Source organism: Sceloporus occidentalis, unplaced genomic scaffold (genome assembly GCF_023333645.1).
Source record: "Sceloporus occidentalis isolate IW3139 unplaced genomic scaffold, rSceOcc1.0.p SCAF_89, whole genome shotgun sequence".
NCBI classification, from domain to species: domain Eukaryota; kingdom Metazoa; phylum Chordata; class Lepidosauria; order Squamata; family Phrynosomatidae; genus Sceloporus; species Sceloporus occidentalis.
Genome location: NW_028317069.1, coordinates 134,872 through 153,071, shown reverse-complemented (window position 1 = coordinate 153,071; position 18,200 = coordinate 134,872). Strand labels below are relative to the sequence as shown.

The following is an 18,200-nucleotide window of genomic DNA, read 5'->3' as shown; positions in this document are numbered from 1 at the left end:
GTTAAAAAGCATATTATGGGGCAGAGTGGCATATGGGGAGGTATAAGGCATTTCAGGAGGCAGAGTGGCATATAGAGGGTTAAAAGGCATTTCTGGAGGCAGAGTGGCATTAAGGGGGTTAAAAGGCATTACACAGAGCACTCTGCCTCCAGAAATGCCCTATGCCCCCCATTTAACACTCCCTTCCCCCTCCCTCCTCCAAACTTAACGGAGCTTCTGAGTCCCCGGTGCTTAGTCCGGGCAGCGTGTAGAGCGCTACGCGATTCGCCTAGACAACTTCCGCTGCAGCCGGGAGGAGGTGTGGCTAGTAGCGGGGGTTGTCTCCATCCATCGCGCAGACCTTCCTCAGCTGTCAGAGATCACGGGAACTCTGATCTCTGACAGCCAGGGAAGGTCGGCGCGATGGACGCACACAACCCCCGCTGCTAACCGCACCTCCTCCCGGCTGCAGCGGAAGTTGTCTAGGCGAATCGCGTAGAGCTCTACACGCTGCCCGGACCAAGCACCAGGGACTCAGAAGTACCGGTAAGTTGGGGGGGGGGGAGGCTCCAGGTCCCCTGCATCGCTGCGGGGGATCTGGATCTTAGTCGTCTCATAGTCAGACCTATTTGAGGTCTGATTATAAGACGAGGGGCATTTTTCAGAGCATTTGCTCTGGGAAAAAACTCGTCTTATAATCGAGCAAATACGGTATATTCAAGGGATATGACAAGACGAGAATTGACAGACTAAGACAAACCGATACATTTGGTGGAGAGAGCCCTGCTCGCAAGCTTACAATCTAGACCCTACATGAGGATACTTTGGGTGCCAAGAGAGCCCAATTGTTCTTCTTAAAGCAGTCATTATCAATGTCCAGTATCTCATATAACTGCTTAAATATTAGTGCGTTTTTGCCGATTACTTTATTAGTAATACCAATGTTGTGTAATAAATGTCCTAAAAAACACTGGAAGCACGGGAAGGAAAGGCATCGCACCAGCAAAGATACGTACTCGCTCTCTCCCTGGGAGTCTTGGTGCTGTAAACAGACAGCGAGTTGTTGTGGTTCAGGGAAGGCTCGAGGAAAGCTACGGGTATAGCCCCAGCCACAGCGGCCAGACACTCTCCCAGGGCTGGACGTTGCCTGTGGGGAGAAAAATAACACAGATTGCTTGTACCCGCCTGGTCCCAAACACACATTACAGTCACAATCAAAAATTGTTAAAGACTGTTTGTGGCTTAGAGTTCTGAATCTCAGAATGGAGAATAAAATCACACCGCTCATGGGAGGCTCCAGAGGACCGATATCTAGGTTTTCTGGCCGAAACGTCCCTCCCAAGGCTTTTTAATCCTAAAGTACAGTTTAAACTTTGTTCTACACATAAACACACGCGCAGGCACTGTATACTCTTTAGCCCAAGCCCTTCATTGATGACACGCTGGATTCCGGTACTTATTGTTAACTCTTGCCATCAGCATTTCTGAAGTAAGATCTTTGATTTCTCCCCATGTGGTCTGAACGATACAGAGACAGAGAGCCCAATCAATCACCCCGAGGTATTTATTTATGTACGTCTCCTGCTGCTTTTCTGTGCAATTGCCTGTTTTAAGCCGCTGGAACGTTGAATTGATTGGCTGTCTCGCAGCTTACCGTCTGTTCCATTTGACAGGCAATTTAGTCTCTACATGTCGGCTTCAATAAAGGAGGAATAAAAAAAAAAACTAAAAAGCAAAGGAAACATTCAGACAGCTGACATTTCTGCAGACAAGCAATTTATCCAGATAGGTTTTATTTGGCCAGCAACACAGTTGGTGCCACGCAGGAAGACACGTAATCCTTCAGCCTTTGGATCACATTTATAGCAGGATGTAGACTGCACATAAAAGGGTTAAAACGTTAAGTGGAGCTCTGGGCCGTTCAGTAATGAAAGCCTTATGACAAAGTTCGTCCACTTGTCAGCCAGAATACAATCGGTTTTCCCAGCCATGCCAGTAGTAAGCTCTTGGGATCATTGCCCGATCCAGCCTGCTAGAGGGACGAGTCAAGCGATGATCCCAAGAGCTCTTTAATCCCCATCAAACACCAGTAACATCTGATCTGTCAATCATTTATAGCAGTTCTGCGTTTTCCCGAAGCAGAGGGACTGTCCCTGCTGTTTGCAAACAGCAGCACTTATACTATTTATACAGCACATCAGGACGATAGGACGGATACTCCTCTTATTCTAATCCGCTGACACTTACTTATCAGGGTATTCAAAGCTCGTTTGCATTGAATATTTCCCTCCGCCAGCAGATTCTGGGACAGCTTTTGTATCCTTGGGAATTGTTTAAAGCTCTGTTTATCATCTAGTCCTTTCATGTGGAATGCAATTCATACCAGTTCAAAATCTCTATTCATACTATCATAATAGGCTTCCCGGGGGGAAAAAAAAAATAAACGGCGTTATTCGCTAAAAGCTGCCACGCAAATATTTTCACTGCCTTTTTTTTTTATAGGGGTCGAATAAAGAGGAGGCAAAGATGTCATAATATAAAATAAATGTTTACTTTGATGCCTTGCAAATAATTTGCCACGCTGCTCGCAGGCTCGGTTAATTACAGGTCACCGCTATATTCTCCAAAATACAGGTCTCAAGGTAACATTACTGAAAAACCCGGAATAAAATTCTAGGTTCGGATCCGCAATGTCTCAAACTGAACAGTGGCAAGCACAACAGGATTTGGAGATGATCCAAAACACGTCGTCTAATAGCGTCCTCTGTGAATTGTTGTAATACACATTAATTCTAGAAAACGTTTCAGGAAGCTGGGCTTGGCGGATATCAAGTTTCTGACACTTTAGGATTTAAAGTTTTTGTAACATTCGGCAGTCATGTATATATAAAGGATATACACAGGAATGCTGTATGATTTTTATAGGATCTGGTGCTTGAGAGGGCTTGTCACATATACACTGGAACACAACCTGCACACATGCAGGAATCCACGATCACACTTCTGCCTTTTGTTCCACGTTGTCTCCGTCCGTCTGACCTCTCTCTGTTTCAATCCTTTGTCTAAAAGACTTTGAACCCACATATGCTAACATCAGATCAGACTAAAAGAGCAGAATGCTTAGGGGAAAAGATATGGGGCAACTGATTCAAGTACAGTCGGTGGAATCGACCATTTGGCTTCTGTCTTGGCACACGGACCGGATAGTTTCCCCTGTCAGTGCTGTTGTACTCTGAGCGATGAATCATGGATGCACGGTATTTTTGTCGAAGTACCTTTCAACATAGATGTTCTTTCCGGTCCCGAGGGAGTAAAGGCTGCACAGGATTCTGTAGCAGGAAACTTGCACGTCGTCCACTAGAAGTAGGAAAGGTAGAGAGAGAATAAATAGCTAATACATCAGTACGAAATATGGATCTGTATATTAATGCACCGGCGCCATTGAGTGTAAGAACCCAGCAGCCACCGGTCCGTGCTGTTGTCAAGCTAGCCAGGCTAGACAGGTTGTCTCCTTAGGGAAAAAGGAGGCTTTGGAAACATGGGGTTTAGTACATTAGGGGCAGTCACGTCAGGGGGAAAAAAGAACACTTCCTTTAAGGTATTAAGTCAAACCTATGTAGCTTGGGAACCATCGATAGAATTTTTAATACTGTGTAGCGAGGTTCAGACGTGTTACAACTTCACAACCACCATGAAATAGGGTAATATGGTCAATGTATATGTAGTGATGGTGACAAATAATAGAAAGTGGACGTACAGAGTAAATCCACCCCAAACTGATGGCGAGCCACGTGCTCAAAGATGGAAGTCAGGATTGGCAGGAGAGCCACTGTGGTGTAGTTAATATTCTGGGAAACGCCTTTCATTTGTGTCCTGGAGTGGGTGAATTTCCCCAACTTCAGATTCTCCAACGTTTTCTCCAAGTCTTCAGCAGCATTCTCAAAGAACGCACGAACTCCGGCTTTCACCAGCTCCGAGCCGGACTTCATCACTGTGCTAATTAGATAAGAGAAACTAAATACTCAACGGGGAAGAGCAATATTTACTAAAATGTCAGAACAGTTACTACTCACTTGGCATATATCTACCCTCTGGAAACCTACCGCATCACCAATACGATATTTTGATTCCGTTTCATTTTAACTACTAAACTATTTCAAATTTATGAGAAACTACATGAAAATTATTCTACAGACACACACATACTTAAACAAGAATGTACTGTATACAAGAATGAATTGTAGCTTGCAAAATTCAACCACAGACTACATTCGCATGTAGTATTTATTAATAAAATAATCTGGGGTCCCCAGAACCTACTATTAACCTGGAGTGAGGTGTGTGTGGGGGGGGGGGGGGGGGAAGAGATTACACATAAAAAATCATCTGTTTATCAAGCATACATAAGAAATTAAGAGAAAACCAGTTGGATATCCAAAAGCTGTCTCAAAAACTAAAAATGCAACTGTCCAGAACAATTTAATAAGAAATATCTATTGCTGGATGAGGTACCATCTGGTGTTTCAGAGTAGAAACCTGTATCAATAATGTATTTAATAATGTGACACAAAGAGAGTAACATAAACAAACAAGAAAAAAAGCATACCGTGTGTCGAGCGTCTGAGCGAGAATGTGCAGACAGCTCACCATGGTGGAAGAGTCACTGCCTTTAATGAACAAAAAGAAGAGAATAAAGAAATATTATCATGGAATTTCCAGGTTATATCACGGCCGCCTGAAAACAACGTCACATGAGCACATGCTGTCCTGAAATGGTTCAAAGCAACCTTTCCCCAACTATCCGACACTGATGTTCAAATAAATATAGTCGTATACCTCATTGATTGACTTGTTGGGTTTTCACAGTTGATTGATTGACCGATATCATAACGGGGGTTACTTATAAAGAGTCATTCTGGTGTAAAAATTCTTATCGCCATATTGCAAGCAGTGGAAGGTTCTTTTAAAATTGCACCAAGTATTGTACACTAAAACACTAAAGGTGCTGTCCCACCTGCTGGCGTGTTTAGCTATATGCAGCATTACGGTTATCATTCTTAATAGTGTCCAAACCTGCCACAGAAATAATTTGTAACCCAATAAAATGTGACCTCATTTATATAGTTTGTTGGAAACTCTTGTCATGTGACACAAAAACAGGCACTGATAGGTTCCTGCCATTTAAAAAGGTTTCTTTTATAAGATGAAACTTTCAAATGGGGAAAAAAAAGACATATCTGCATTTGCTAAAATGTCTTGTCTAAGTGGAACAGCACATAAAAAAAACACAAAACACTACAAATAAACACATTCAAACAATGTGTAAACATTCATGAAATATAGTAGTTGGTGATATTTCTCAGAGTTTCATGCAGGTGCCATGCGTAGGTGAAGGTGACAATAAGTCATAAAACGTGAACTAATGGCTTTGACCTTGTTGGATGCAAAATATTAAATACATTTTTATTTAAGAGCACGATATATATAATATTCTAATAGCTGGCCATACAATGATGTATATTGTAGAGGTCACATGTTGCTGAGAACACGGCACACATCATCCCGCATTGCAGTCTGTAAGAGGTTTAATCGTTTAACGACTTTGTTTTCTGCTTCGCAGAGGATTTAAAAGGACAGAATGAGTCCGCCGAAACAACACGCACTTGTGTCTCGTAACATGCAATCCACAAAAGACTCAATGAAATTCTGATCAGCGGGGGCCACAGATAATATACTCCTCATTCGTCATCACCACACAGAACAATGCGCATGAATGTCACCGCATTTGGTTTACAACTGCAGACTCTAGCGTTACAGATTCTCTCCTGACCTTATTTTACGTCGACTTACCAAAGAGTGAAATCCTATGTCTGACAAGGGCTGCCAGTTTGCAGAACAGACTGAAGTAAAGAAGGAAAAAAGAGAGAGGGAAAAAATGAAAGAGAACAAAAAGTTGCAGGTTAGGAAAGGAAAATAAGGAGATTTCTATCAAAAATAAATGGTTGTTGCTAGAAGAACCTAAAATTATTTGATTTGCAGTGGGTTATAGACTGCTTTACAACCCATGTTACCCCTTGTGCATTTGTCATAAACTACGGCAGTTATGTACAGCTCTGTCCTGAAGTGACATAGTTTTATGATATTTTAATTAAACTCTGTGCTTCCATTCCCTGAAAACCATCCTTGGTCTATACAGCTTTCCTGTTCTTCTTTTGTGTGGCGGATTTCTCCGCTTGGCTCCATGGGTCTCGGATATGGGTTGCTACGGCTCATTGAGAACACATATCACAAATACCTCCACACTATTATTCTCTGTACACGCTGAAATCGGGTTGTCTTTTTTATAATGGCTCACATTTCTCCATAACTGCTTGATTATGACCATATTATAATACCCCCCATGCCCTGTAACGCTTGGGTGTTGTTTCCTCCAACTCTTCCTATATCAGAATCCCAGAGGGACTAAAGGTGGGACCCTCGGCTTTTCTCGCAGAGCCTGGCTTCACGGTGACTTTGGGCGGCTTTTTCTATTTGGGACATTTGTTCTCAGGAGATCCTGACATTTTTCATACACCTGAGACTTTTTTCTCCGACAGAAGAAAAAGAAAATCAGATGAAGCCCCTCCAACTCCAACGGGTTCTCTTAAGAAAATGTATGATTATAGCTTCCATTGTAAAAGTCTCTGCTCTTCGGTTTTATTATAGAGTCTCTTCAATAGCTTTATACCTCTGATCATCAAAAGTAGTCTCATCATCTAAACGTTTTCTGCTAACAAAGGCCGTCGCTTGTATATAATGGACCGTCCCTATTATGGAAAATCTGGAAGCAGCTGTCATTCCCAGCTCCTTTTTATAGTTTTATACAATAAGCCAACCCGAAGCATGACATTTAGTGACATTAAAAATACTGCATGTTGATACATAACAAAATAGCCATCTATGCCAAACAGTGCTCGGGTGACATCCATCGTATTTAATGCGTCCGACAGCTGAGTGTCGCCTAATATTTTACATTTTATTTGCATTGAGGGATTCACCAAAACCCTCACTTATATTTTTGCTCTTTTTAGTTACCCACTCAGCTATTGCCACACTGGAGATGCAACTCATCAAAAGCATCCGGTACTCAAGCCAGCCAGACCCAGCGCTGACTCCAACAAACGGGACTCTCTGTGCGAATATACAAGAAGGGCTCCTAACTGCTTATAATGAGGTTTGTGTGTGTGTGTGTGTGTGGGGGGGGGTCATTAGGGAAGCATTTATAAAACCAGGGGGTCTCACCAGCTGGGCCCAGGAGTTTATTGTTATGACCCTACAGGATCTGAAATCAAGAGGCGAGCCTGTATGTTTCTGGCAGGAAGGTAATCCCACTCATCCACCACCTTCTCAGCAAAGCAACACTTTCTTTACATATAAATCATTAAAAGCAACTAAAACAATAATCGACATTAAATGATTAGTAAACAGTCAAGAAGTGAAGAGAAACAGAATGTAAAAGAACAGTAATGTCCAGCTTTCCAACAAACATGGTGCTGAGCAGCTTTATGCTGTCTACACAGGTCCTTGTGCGCCACACTGCTTACCAACCAAGCCAAGAAGTGACTTAATGGAGAGAATAATCACAACACTCAATCAGTTTAAACGGCTGTTCTCAGTGGCATACTAACGCGGCACACGTGATACATATCGATTTGGTTACATTATTTTACATACATTTAAACTGGCTTACTCTCCTGTCACTTCTTAGCACTCAGAGGTTGACAATTAAGATAGAAACACAGAACTTGATGGCAGGGAAGTACCATTCAGCTCATCTGGCCTGACCATTAAAATCATTTTTACATTCCCAGTACATGATCCAGAAGCCCATCACAGCTAATTTAGGTGACATCACCACGATGTGATAGATTCCTTTGTTCCTTTGTGCTATACAACACTCTGAGCTATAATAAAGGCCATGGGAAAGCAACATCTCTGGTGGGACTTTAACCTTGTAACTACTCTTCTATCAGGTTTATAGCTCAAAGAAATCTGCTTAGTTCTCTTACAAATTATGTTTAAAAACCTTAAAAGAGATGATGGCTTCACTTTTTATACATCTAGAAACCACATTATTGCCACCTACCTCGCCACCATCTCTTTTTCTTTGTTGGATGCATAGCCGCTGCTGCTCAGGGTTTTCGTTGGGGAGGAGAGGAAGTACAGACAGTGATTCTTGAAGTACTGGTCAACGAGAGGAAGGAGAACCTAGAACGGGGAAAAAAGAGGACGCTGGATTTACCTGGATGCTGACAAACATCATCTGGTATGAGCAAATGAAAGGAAAATAGCCTTTTATCCATCTTCACTCTATCGATAACCAAGGATGTAAACAAGGAGGGCTACGGTATGAATCATTTAATAAATGATGTGAACAATTTCTGAGCCTCTGTTACAAAATATGGTATGACCATTCCAGATGGATTCAATTCCATAGGCAACGAAAGTTCAAGCAGCAAGGGTTAATATATCGTTATTAATATCTCATGTACAACCGTAACAAGGGGAAAACATTTATGAATGTTTCAAAACCACTTACTTTAGCAAAAAATTTGATTTCTTGCTCGTGGGGAGATTTTTCGCTTTTTCCGCTGCCAACAACAGCCTCTGTTACGGTACATTTTAAATAGATATGTTAGACAATAATATTTATTGTTAGTCCTCGGTACATGATCTGTGAAGAGCCGTATGATTGAAATAAACATAATGTAATAAAAGCATTATTACTGTATTTCAGATATCAGATCTAAAATCCCTGCCCACTGCTTTCATTCAATAGACACGGTGTACACCATGCCAAACCAGGTCAACGAGGCACATCTTACCTAAGTGAGCAATGAACTCCTGTGCAGAGTCAACATAATGCAGAACCTTCTTCAGGAACTTGAAGGCAAATCTCTTTTCCATAGATGAAGCATCTAGCTCCATGTCCTTTAATCCCCTGTAACAAATATTATAAAAATACATATCATGCAAAGATAATAATATGTGCATCTTATTTAATGCATAATAATAAAATGGACTCTAATTTTGAATATATCAACAAAAAAGTAGAGATGTTACAGAACGCTAAATGCTGCATCTGTACCTGGATATGGCGTAACCGTTTACTTGCAGGAATTTAAAAAGCTCCTGAGCTTTCTCCCGATCTCGGGACTTCTCTTTGGCTGTTAGGGTGTCGTACGGCACAAGTAATGGATGGCTCCCTCCGCCTGCAGACCAACAATTCATTCATCAAACAGATTATTTGCATTGGTTTTCCCTTTCTGTAAATGATAACTTTCTGTATTGGGTGCTCCTATGTGTACAGTAAAGCCACACTCACTAATAAATGCAAAGCGGAGCCTTCAATAAAGATTAGTTACATTTCACATTATGTACTGTTAGAACGGAGGACACGATTGCTCCCTTATTCTTAAAACCAGGCACCATTTCAAAAAATGTATATCTTACCTTTGCTCTCCAATTCTAGTTTCTTCTTTTTGGCCCAAATATTATGATAATTTTCAGCCATCACCTCAACCATTCCCTGCAAAAGCGGTGGAAGCAGAGACAACCGACCAAAGCTAAATATTTATTTTAATTGATGCATAGATCAAAAAAATAGGCCAGTACAGCCTTAAAAAAAACATTGTGCAGAGTGAACGACCGGTTTCCTTAACAATTTTGTCTGGCGGGGCTCTAGATTTATGAAAAATCCACTAAGGCTCCAATAATATGATATAAAATGGGGATAAAATGATCTAATCTCAGTTTTCAAACTTAACGAGAAACGCTGCCTTATTAGGTCACTGCCCATAGTGTTCTCCCAAACCCAAGTCATCCTGCATCAAATCCAATTTGTTTTTTTGGGGGCTATCATCCATACATACAAATATATATTTATTCGACAATTAATCATACATACATATATTGTGAAGCCCTGAAACATGTTCTGACACTAAGAGGGTGGTAGATAATTGGAACAACTTTCTGGCCAGTGCGGTATAGGTTAATAAAATGAGGTAATTTCAATATGTATGGGATAGGCCAGGGGTAGGCAATCTCCGGCTCTCCTGATGTTGTGGACTGCATCTCCCATAATGCTCTTAAAGTCATAATGCCGGCAAAGCATCAAGGGAAATGTAGTTCACAACATCTGGAGAGCCGAAGATTGCCTACCCCTGGGATAGGCATATGGCCATCCTAAATATAGAGTATAGCAAGGAGCAATGGCCAGATCAGATGGGCAAAATCAGTTTGGAGAAAAGAAATAAACTATAACGGGGACACAAACCTGGAGCTCTCTGGAAAGGACAACATTGCTCAGATCGATTGGGACAGGAGTGTAGCCATTTCCCTGCAAAACATAGATCAGGCAGAATGCTCGAATCAAAGACAATAAAAGCATAGGTTAACTCGATGGACTACGTGAGTCCTACATAGTACATCTCCAGTTTTCATATCAATGCATTCACTTCCTCCTCAGTTATTACATTCACCGTTGGCTAGCGATCTTTGGACATAGTGCTCGGTTTGAGCATATACGCATACAAAACCAGTCCGCTGCAAGTCTAATCTTGCAGGCTGTGGCTAAGATACACATTACCACCCATAAAACAGAATTTTATTACCACAATTGAAATGTGAAATCTGATATTATATATGCTAAAAACCAATAGGCCTACTTCTTAAATTCCACCCAAGCCAGCTCCCTTTAATATATATATATATATATATATAAGCATACCATTGGTTAGTCACTGATGTAGTCTAGAATGTGGAGTCCAGTTAGAAGGTGAACCTGTGACTTGCCCACTCTGAGTCTAACCTGGGATATGATTATGTTTGTACATTTGATCGCTCGAATACCTGGCTGGCCTGGGACATGCTGCGCATCTTCTCATTTTCCCTGTGCAGTGCCAGGGCTTCTCCTTCCTTCGTACGTTCCACGCTCCAGCCTGTCGCCAACATGGTTTTCACCGACTCCCTGACAGGCCACCGATAAATCTCTTTCTCCTATTGAAAGACAGAGATAAACGACCACCGGGTCTTTAGAGTCGTTAGACACTTCTACTCTGCGTCGGTTCTAGAAATATTCACGGAATAAAACTGGGCTTTTTGGAAGGTCGCAGCTACGAAATGTCACAGTTCAATTCTGATCGTTGGCGTGAGCAATGAGGCAATTACAAACACAGTTTACAGGATAAAACGAGAGTAACAATGTCATTTCACTCAAACATGCGTGTCCTAAAGCTCCAACATCACATTCGTTTGTAGTAAGCGATCATATTATAGCCCCTAACTAGGAGCCAACAACAATATAACTGCACATAGCATATAACGTAAAGTGCATGTTAAGAGACGCCGCTTTGCGGAAATGTTGCGCAGCATGGAGCAGAATAATCTAATAAATACAAAATAGTACTTTCTAGTTATATTCATATCCAGGTCTGAACCTTTCCTTTAATAAGACCTGTTTATGTTTAATGTGCTGCTAGGAAAATGTATTGGAGAAATACATTTTAATGATACGGGATGTAGTTTAAGTTTTTTAGTTATCTTCTTGAATTGCTTGCCTTTTTTAGGGCTCACGAATACACGTGCCGATATATCTCTACACAGATACTGCTCATTAAACACCCTCTGCTCTATTACACACCAGCGGAGTCAGAGAAGATTACATTACAGTACATTTATTTATAAAATGTCAGTAAAACTATTTCACATCCAATAACAAACTGGTGCAAAGGAGAAGAGGGCCCTGCTCTCGTGAGCTTACAATCTAGTCGGTGGTTGAGGGGGAAGTGACACGACAGGAGAGGACGGCTTGGATGGGGATGAGTTGATTTGGTTCCGATGATGTGTCGAAGCTGTTGATTCTTCAGATGGCTTGATGACGATGATGGTTGGGAGTACTGGGAAGGAATGTTGTACGCTTCCCTGAACAGGTGGGTTTTCAGAGTGGTTTTGAAAGTTGCGTACGAGGCAGAAAGTCTGACGGAACGGGGAAGGGAATTCCACAAGGTGAGGGTGAAATCCTGAAGACGGGAGTGGGAAGAGGTAACAACAGTAGAAGATTGGAGAGGAGCGAAGAGGGCGGGTAAGGGTGTATTTGGATAGGAGGAAAGAGATGTAAGGGGGTGCAGAGTTGTTAAGGGCTCTGTAGGTCAGGGCCAGAAGTTTAAATTTGATTCTGAAGGGTATGGGGAGTCAGTGAAGCGAGTGGGGCGGCGCATGAGGAACGGCTGCAGATAAAAATTGCTCTAGCTGCAGTGTTGAGGATGGATTGAAGGGACTGGATGTGAGGGATAAAGGAGAGAGCAGAGTCGAGGGTGACACCAAGGCAGCGAACCTGGACTGTTGGTTGGATAGTGGGGTTGTCAACGGTAATAGAGATGTCAGGATAAGTGGATGGAGCAGATGGCGGGATTATCATGAGTTGGGTCTTAGAGATGTTGAGCTTTAGGTAACGGGACGCCATCCATGATGCAATTCCTGATAGACAGTCGGTGAGGCGAGTTAAAAGAGAGGGGGAAAGGTCAGGAGCAGAAATATAGATTAAGGTGTCATCTGCATATAGATGGTACTGGAAACCAAAAGAAGAAATACGTTGTCCGAGGGAAGAAGTGTAGATGGAGAATAGCAGAGGCCCAAGAACTAAGCCTTGAGGAACACCAATAGATAGCGGTAGGGGAGAGGAGCAAGTTCCAGTGAATGAGACACTATAAGTATGGTTACAAAGGAGTTAGAAAGAGTAGGATTTTATCCGTGAAAGAGTCGTGTCACGGAGGGTTTGTAGGAGGAGGTGGTCGACTGTGTCAAAGGGTGCTGAGGTCCAAGAGAACAACCAGTGAGAATTGGCCTTTTGTTTTAGCTGCAAAGAGGTCATTAGTAATTTGAGTGAGTGCAGTCTCTGTTGAATGCTGTGGATGGAAACCGGATTGTAGAGGGTCAATTAGAGAGTTTGAAGAGAGAAAGTTTGTTAGTTGATTGTAAGTTAATCGTTCCAGCAGTTTGGAAGCTAGCGGGAGAAGTGAAACTGGACGGTAGTTTGATGGGGATGGGGGATCAAGGGAAGGTTTCTTTAGGATAGGGGAGATGATGGTATGTTTGAATGAGGATGGGAATACACCAGAGGAAAAGGAGAGATTAAAGATGTGGGTTAGGGTTGGGCTAAGGACACTAGAGAGGGGTGGTAGGAGATGTGAAGGTGCAGGGTCGAGGGGACAGGTGGTGAGGTGTGAGGACAACAGGACCCTGGAAACCTAAAAGGGTGTTACTGGGCTGAAGCAGGTGAGGATGGATTCAGGTGAGGAGGGAGGTTGAGGTACCATATGATTGACACTATGGGGGAGGATGTTGTCCCTGATGGTGTCAATAGGTGGCAAGCTCTTGGGCAGAGAAGTTGGAAGGCAAGGGAGGTGCTATGGGCCTGAGAAGGGTGTTAAAAGTGGAGAATAGACGTTTAGGGTTATGGGAAAGAGAGGTGATTAATGAAATGAAATGTTGGTTTAGAGAGATGGAGGGCCGATGTATAGGAACGGAGAATGAATTTGTAGTGAATGAAATCTTCAGGTGAACGAGAAGATCTTTGTGGTTATACTTTACAAACAGGACTAAATATTTTACTGCAATGCATGTTATGCCAAAAGTACAAATGGATAAATACATGTTTGCTAAATAAGGTGTCAGGGAGGGCTTTGGTTTTAAACCATTTTCATACACTTAATATTACATTATTTTATTATATTTCTGTAACGCAGCCCAGCTTTGCTCTGCGGTTTCTTAATAATCACTCGATCTCCTATGTCTCAGGAGAAAGGATGCCCTTTTACAGCCTACCAATCATTGTGATGTATTTTGGAGGATATAGTACATTATAGTGTATACAAGTGTATATATAGTGTACACAAAAACAAAGTCATCTTTAAAATGTAAGCTAATAAAGGGCAGGCCCCCAATGCAATTTCTGTCTCCATTCAGATTTATCTGGATACCTTTATTCTGCAGTGCTATGGAATCTGTGTTATATAATAATAATAACAAGAATATATACCGTATATATAGATTTATTTTATAGCATTGTGAAAGTCTGACGTGTGACTGCCAGCTGTGGCGTGACTCTCTATATGAAAGTTCAAGCAACGTGTTGGCTGCCTGAGCCAAGATAAAGCAGCCCTTGAAACGTGTTCATGTTCGTTGTCGGCATGATGTGCGCTCTCGCATTCCACTCCTGGAAGTCTTCCAGAGCCGGTCTCCCCCATGTCGGTTACTGTCTCACACCTTATTCCCGACCCTAGTAAGCTCAGCTGGCATCTCCCTCCCAGGCTCTGCATTACCTACAGCTTTTTACCAGTTTTCCCTGCATTTTTTAATCAGAAACGACAAACATTATAAGGCAGGGGCGTCCAAGTTTTTTCTGCAGTGGGCCACTTCATCAGAATTGTATACGTGCGCGGGCCGCACTCATTTGTCACTGTGAGAAAATATGGCCTTTAATAAAATATGCAGATTAAAATAAAGTAAATGACGCAAAACCTTTACTTTTCCTCTCACTGATTTCTGGGCCTAGAAAGTTTTGTGACTACAAATTCAGGATTCTGGATAAGTAAAAATAAAATCGTTCTATTTATTTTAGCGATGCACTAAAAATAAAATTCTGGACCAAAACCGAAAATTCAGGGTTCACTTAGCCGAAACTGAAACTGACCCCCCACACACTTTTAATAAAAGTAAGTCACACACCAAAATTGGACAAAAAATGATATATTATGATTGTTAACAGCAATCTCATGGCATACCCAGATTCCAGCATGTACTGGTTGGCTGGGCATTGTACCAGTAATTTTTGTCCAATTTTAGTGTGTAACCACACTTTTATTAAAAGTAACACACCACAATTGGACAAAAAAAAATCAACAATATGACTTGGCATGATAGGAGTGTGATTGCTAACAGCAAACACACTCTTTTTATACCCAGGCAACCAGTAAATGCTGGAACCTAGGCATGATGGGACTGTGATTGCTGTTAGCAATCACACTCCTATCATGCCAAGTCAGCCAGTACATGCTGGTACAGGGTGGCCGTAAGTGCAGACCCCATACTGCTGGCAGTTTCAGCATGTACTGGCTGACCTGGCATGATAGGAGTGTGATTGCTAACAGCAATCACACTCTTTTTATACCCAGGCAACCAGTAAATGCTGGAACCTAGGCATGATGGGACTGTGATTGCCGTTAGCAATCACACTCCTATCATCCCAAATCAGCCAGTACATGCTGGTACAGGGTGGCTGTAAGTGCAGACCCCATACTGCTGGCAGCATCAATACACAAGGGGGCAGCTAGCCAGGTTTCAGCATGTACTGGCTGACTTGGCATGATAGGAGTGTGATTGCTAACAGCAAACACACTCTTTTCATACCCAGGCAAACAGTAAATGCTGGAACCTAGGCATAATGGGACTGTGATTGCTGTTAGCAATCACACTCCTATCATGCCAAGTCAGCCAGTACATGCTGGTACAGGGTGGCCGTAAGTGCAGACCCCATACTGCTGGCAGTTTCAGCATGTACTGGCTGACCTGGCATGATAGGAGTGTGATTGCTAACAGCAAACACACTCTTTTTATACCCAGGCAACCAGTAAATGCTGGAACCTAGGCATGATGGGACTGTGATTGCCGTTAGCAGTTAGCAATCACACTCCTATCATCCCAAATCAGCCAGTACATGCTGGTACAGGGTGGCTGTAAGTGCAGACCCCATACTGCTGGCAGCATCAATACACAAGGGGGCAGCTAGCCAGGTTTCAGCATGTACTGGCTGACTTGGCATGTTAGGAGTGTGATTGCTAACAGCAAACACACTCTTTTCATACCCAGGCAAACAGTAAATGCTGGAACCTAGGCATAATGGGACTGTGATTGCTGTTAGCAATCACACTCCTATCATGCCAAGTCAGCCAGTACATGCTGGTACAGGGTGGCCGTAAGTGCAGACCCCATACTGCTGGCAGTTTCAGCATGTACTGGCTGACCTGGCATGATAGGAGTGTGATTGCTAACAGCAAACACAATCTTTTTATACCCAGGCAACCAGTAAATGCTGTAACCTAGGCATGATGGGACTGTGATTGCTGCTAGCAGATTGCTGTTAGCAATCACACTCCTACCATCCCAAGTCAGCCAGTACATGCTGGTACAGGGTGGCTGTGGTGTGTTACTTTTAATAAAAGTGTGGTTAACACTAAAATTGGACAAAAAATACTGGTACAGCCAACCAGTACATGCTGGAATCTGAGTATGCCTGAGATTGCTGTTAACAATCATAATAAATAATATTTTTGTACAATTTTGGTGTGTAACTTACTTTTATTAAAAGTGTGTAGGGGGGGGGGTAATTTTCAGTTTCGGCTAAGTGAACCCTGAATTTTCGGTTTTGGTCCATTATTTTCATTTCGGTGTATCCCTAAAATCAAAAAACTATTTCATTTTTATTTATCCAGATTCCTGAATTTGTAGTCACAAAACTTTCTAGGCCCAGAAATCAGTGAGAGGGAAAGTAAAGGTTTTGTGTCTTTTACTTTATTTTAATCTACATATCTTATTAAAGGCCATATTTTCACACAGTGAGAAAAGAGTGCGGCCCGCGCACGTATACAATTCTGATGAAGTGGCCCACTGCAGAAAAAACGTGGACGCCCCTGGTCAAGAATGTAGTTTACATTAGTAAAACCTATCATAATAGCAAAGGTGATATTTTAATTGGTTTTGCTGGTAATAAATTATTAATATTACCATGTACAGCCCCACATTTCCCTTTATCTTATGTAGACAATGTGCCTTTTTTATCTTCTTAGGGGTATTTTCTACAAATAACAGCACATTTGTGACACCCATATTCTCTCCAAACATAACAATTCAAATAACGGGCGCACCTACAGTGTTTGGCACTAGCCGCCCCCACACTCTCGCTCACTCTTACTCACACTCATACACTCTCACTCACAGGCTGTCCACACGTGTGTCACCCTTTTGCAGTAGTACTCCTGGAGACCTGGTCAGCGGAGGTGATAACGCAGAGAAGTGAAAGAAGACAGAAGAAGAAGAGGCAAGAGAAGAAGTGGAGCTGCGGGAAAGGAGATGCATGGAAGCGGCCGGCGGAGAAGGTAAGGAGACACTTAGAGTGGCACCCGGGGCAGACCGACTTCCCTGCCATTCCCAAGTCACATAAAGTGACCGTCACGAGGTGACATTGCTACATTTCATACTACGTAATAATTACTTTTATATGTCTGACCCCCAGGAACACCTAACCTGAACCTGTTAAAAAGCACTTCTGCTGTACCTGCCCCAAAATAGCCCGATTTGGATGAGGTTCCTGTTACGTGGTTATCTCGCAGCTAATCTTATCGCTGCAGTTAGTTTAATATTTTCTCTATTCCCATAATTATATTAGCTTCTTCGCACTATGGAAACGTGCATTTCGGTGGCTGGGAATAAGATGCGCTCGCAGACTCTGTGTAATTACAAAAACGTTTGTAAGTAACAGAAACCTCATTTTGTCAGGAAAGTGTTTGCTCTGCGGTTAAGGTACCCGCGTAACAAAAAAAGCTACATGTTACTTGGTGCAGCAAACACAAAGACGGCACACGTTTGCACTCTCAATACATTCAGCATCGAACCCCAGCCGCTGATATATTAGTCTGTTGTAGAGACGGCTATGTTGGTATTATTACAGGTGAAGGGGTTTAGCTGCCCTGCACAACATCTCAAATTAACTTTATAATACTCAGGAAGGGCGAGAGGGCATTTATTATTTATACAGGGCTCGGGAAATCCCAGGCGCAGGTCGCCATGGCCTGGGTATTGGTGAGCCAAACCGGTGGTGAAACACATCTTCGGCAAAATGCCGAAATAAAAAAAAAAAAACCGTCCGAAAACAATCCCCGCAGGGGCCGCGCTGCTTAACTGTGCGTCTTACTGTGCAAGCAGGGTCTCTGGTGCCGGCCACAGGAAGCAGGAAACCAGAGGAGTCGCATGAATTCATCTCACGTCACATGACTGCTCCATTCCTCCTCCCAGTGGGCGGGACAAGAGAAATTCGTGCAGCGAGACAGAGAGAGAAGCAGCAGGTCCCCTATGGAGGTTTGCGTGTGAGAGATGTGCAGTGCAGGTAAGGGGGTGAAGGAGGGTGT

General features: G+C 42.6%; 1 protein-coding gene across 1 annotated transcript in view; it reads right to left on the bottom strand.

Moving 5' to 3' along the window:
* The window catches only part of LOC149284634 (ryanodine receptor 3-like), a 147,394-nt gene that overhangs the window by 62,631 nt on the left and 66,563 nt on the right, over positions 1 to 18,200 (bottom strand). The window contains 12 exon segments of the mRNA XM_089496281.1: positions 996 to 1,126; positions 3,255 to 3,336; positions 3,737 to 3,975; positions 4,586 to 4,646; positions 5,830 to 5,879; positions 8,105 to 8,226; positions 8,558 to 8,625; positions 8,844 to 8,959; positions 9,107 to 9,230; positions 9,472 to 9,547; positions 10,295 to 10,357; positions 10,870 to 11,016. Of these exon segments, the coding sequence (XP_089352407.1) occupies positions 996 to 1,126; positions 3,255 to 3,336; positions 3,737 to 3,975; positions 4,586 to 4,646; positions 5,830 to 5,879; positions 8,105 to 8,226; positions 8,558 to 8,625; positions 8,844 to 8,959; positions 9,107 to 9,230; positions 9,472 to 9,547; positions 10,295 to 10,357; positions 10,870 to 11,016 (1,279 nt within the window).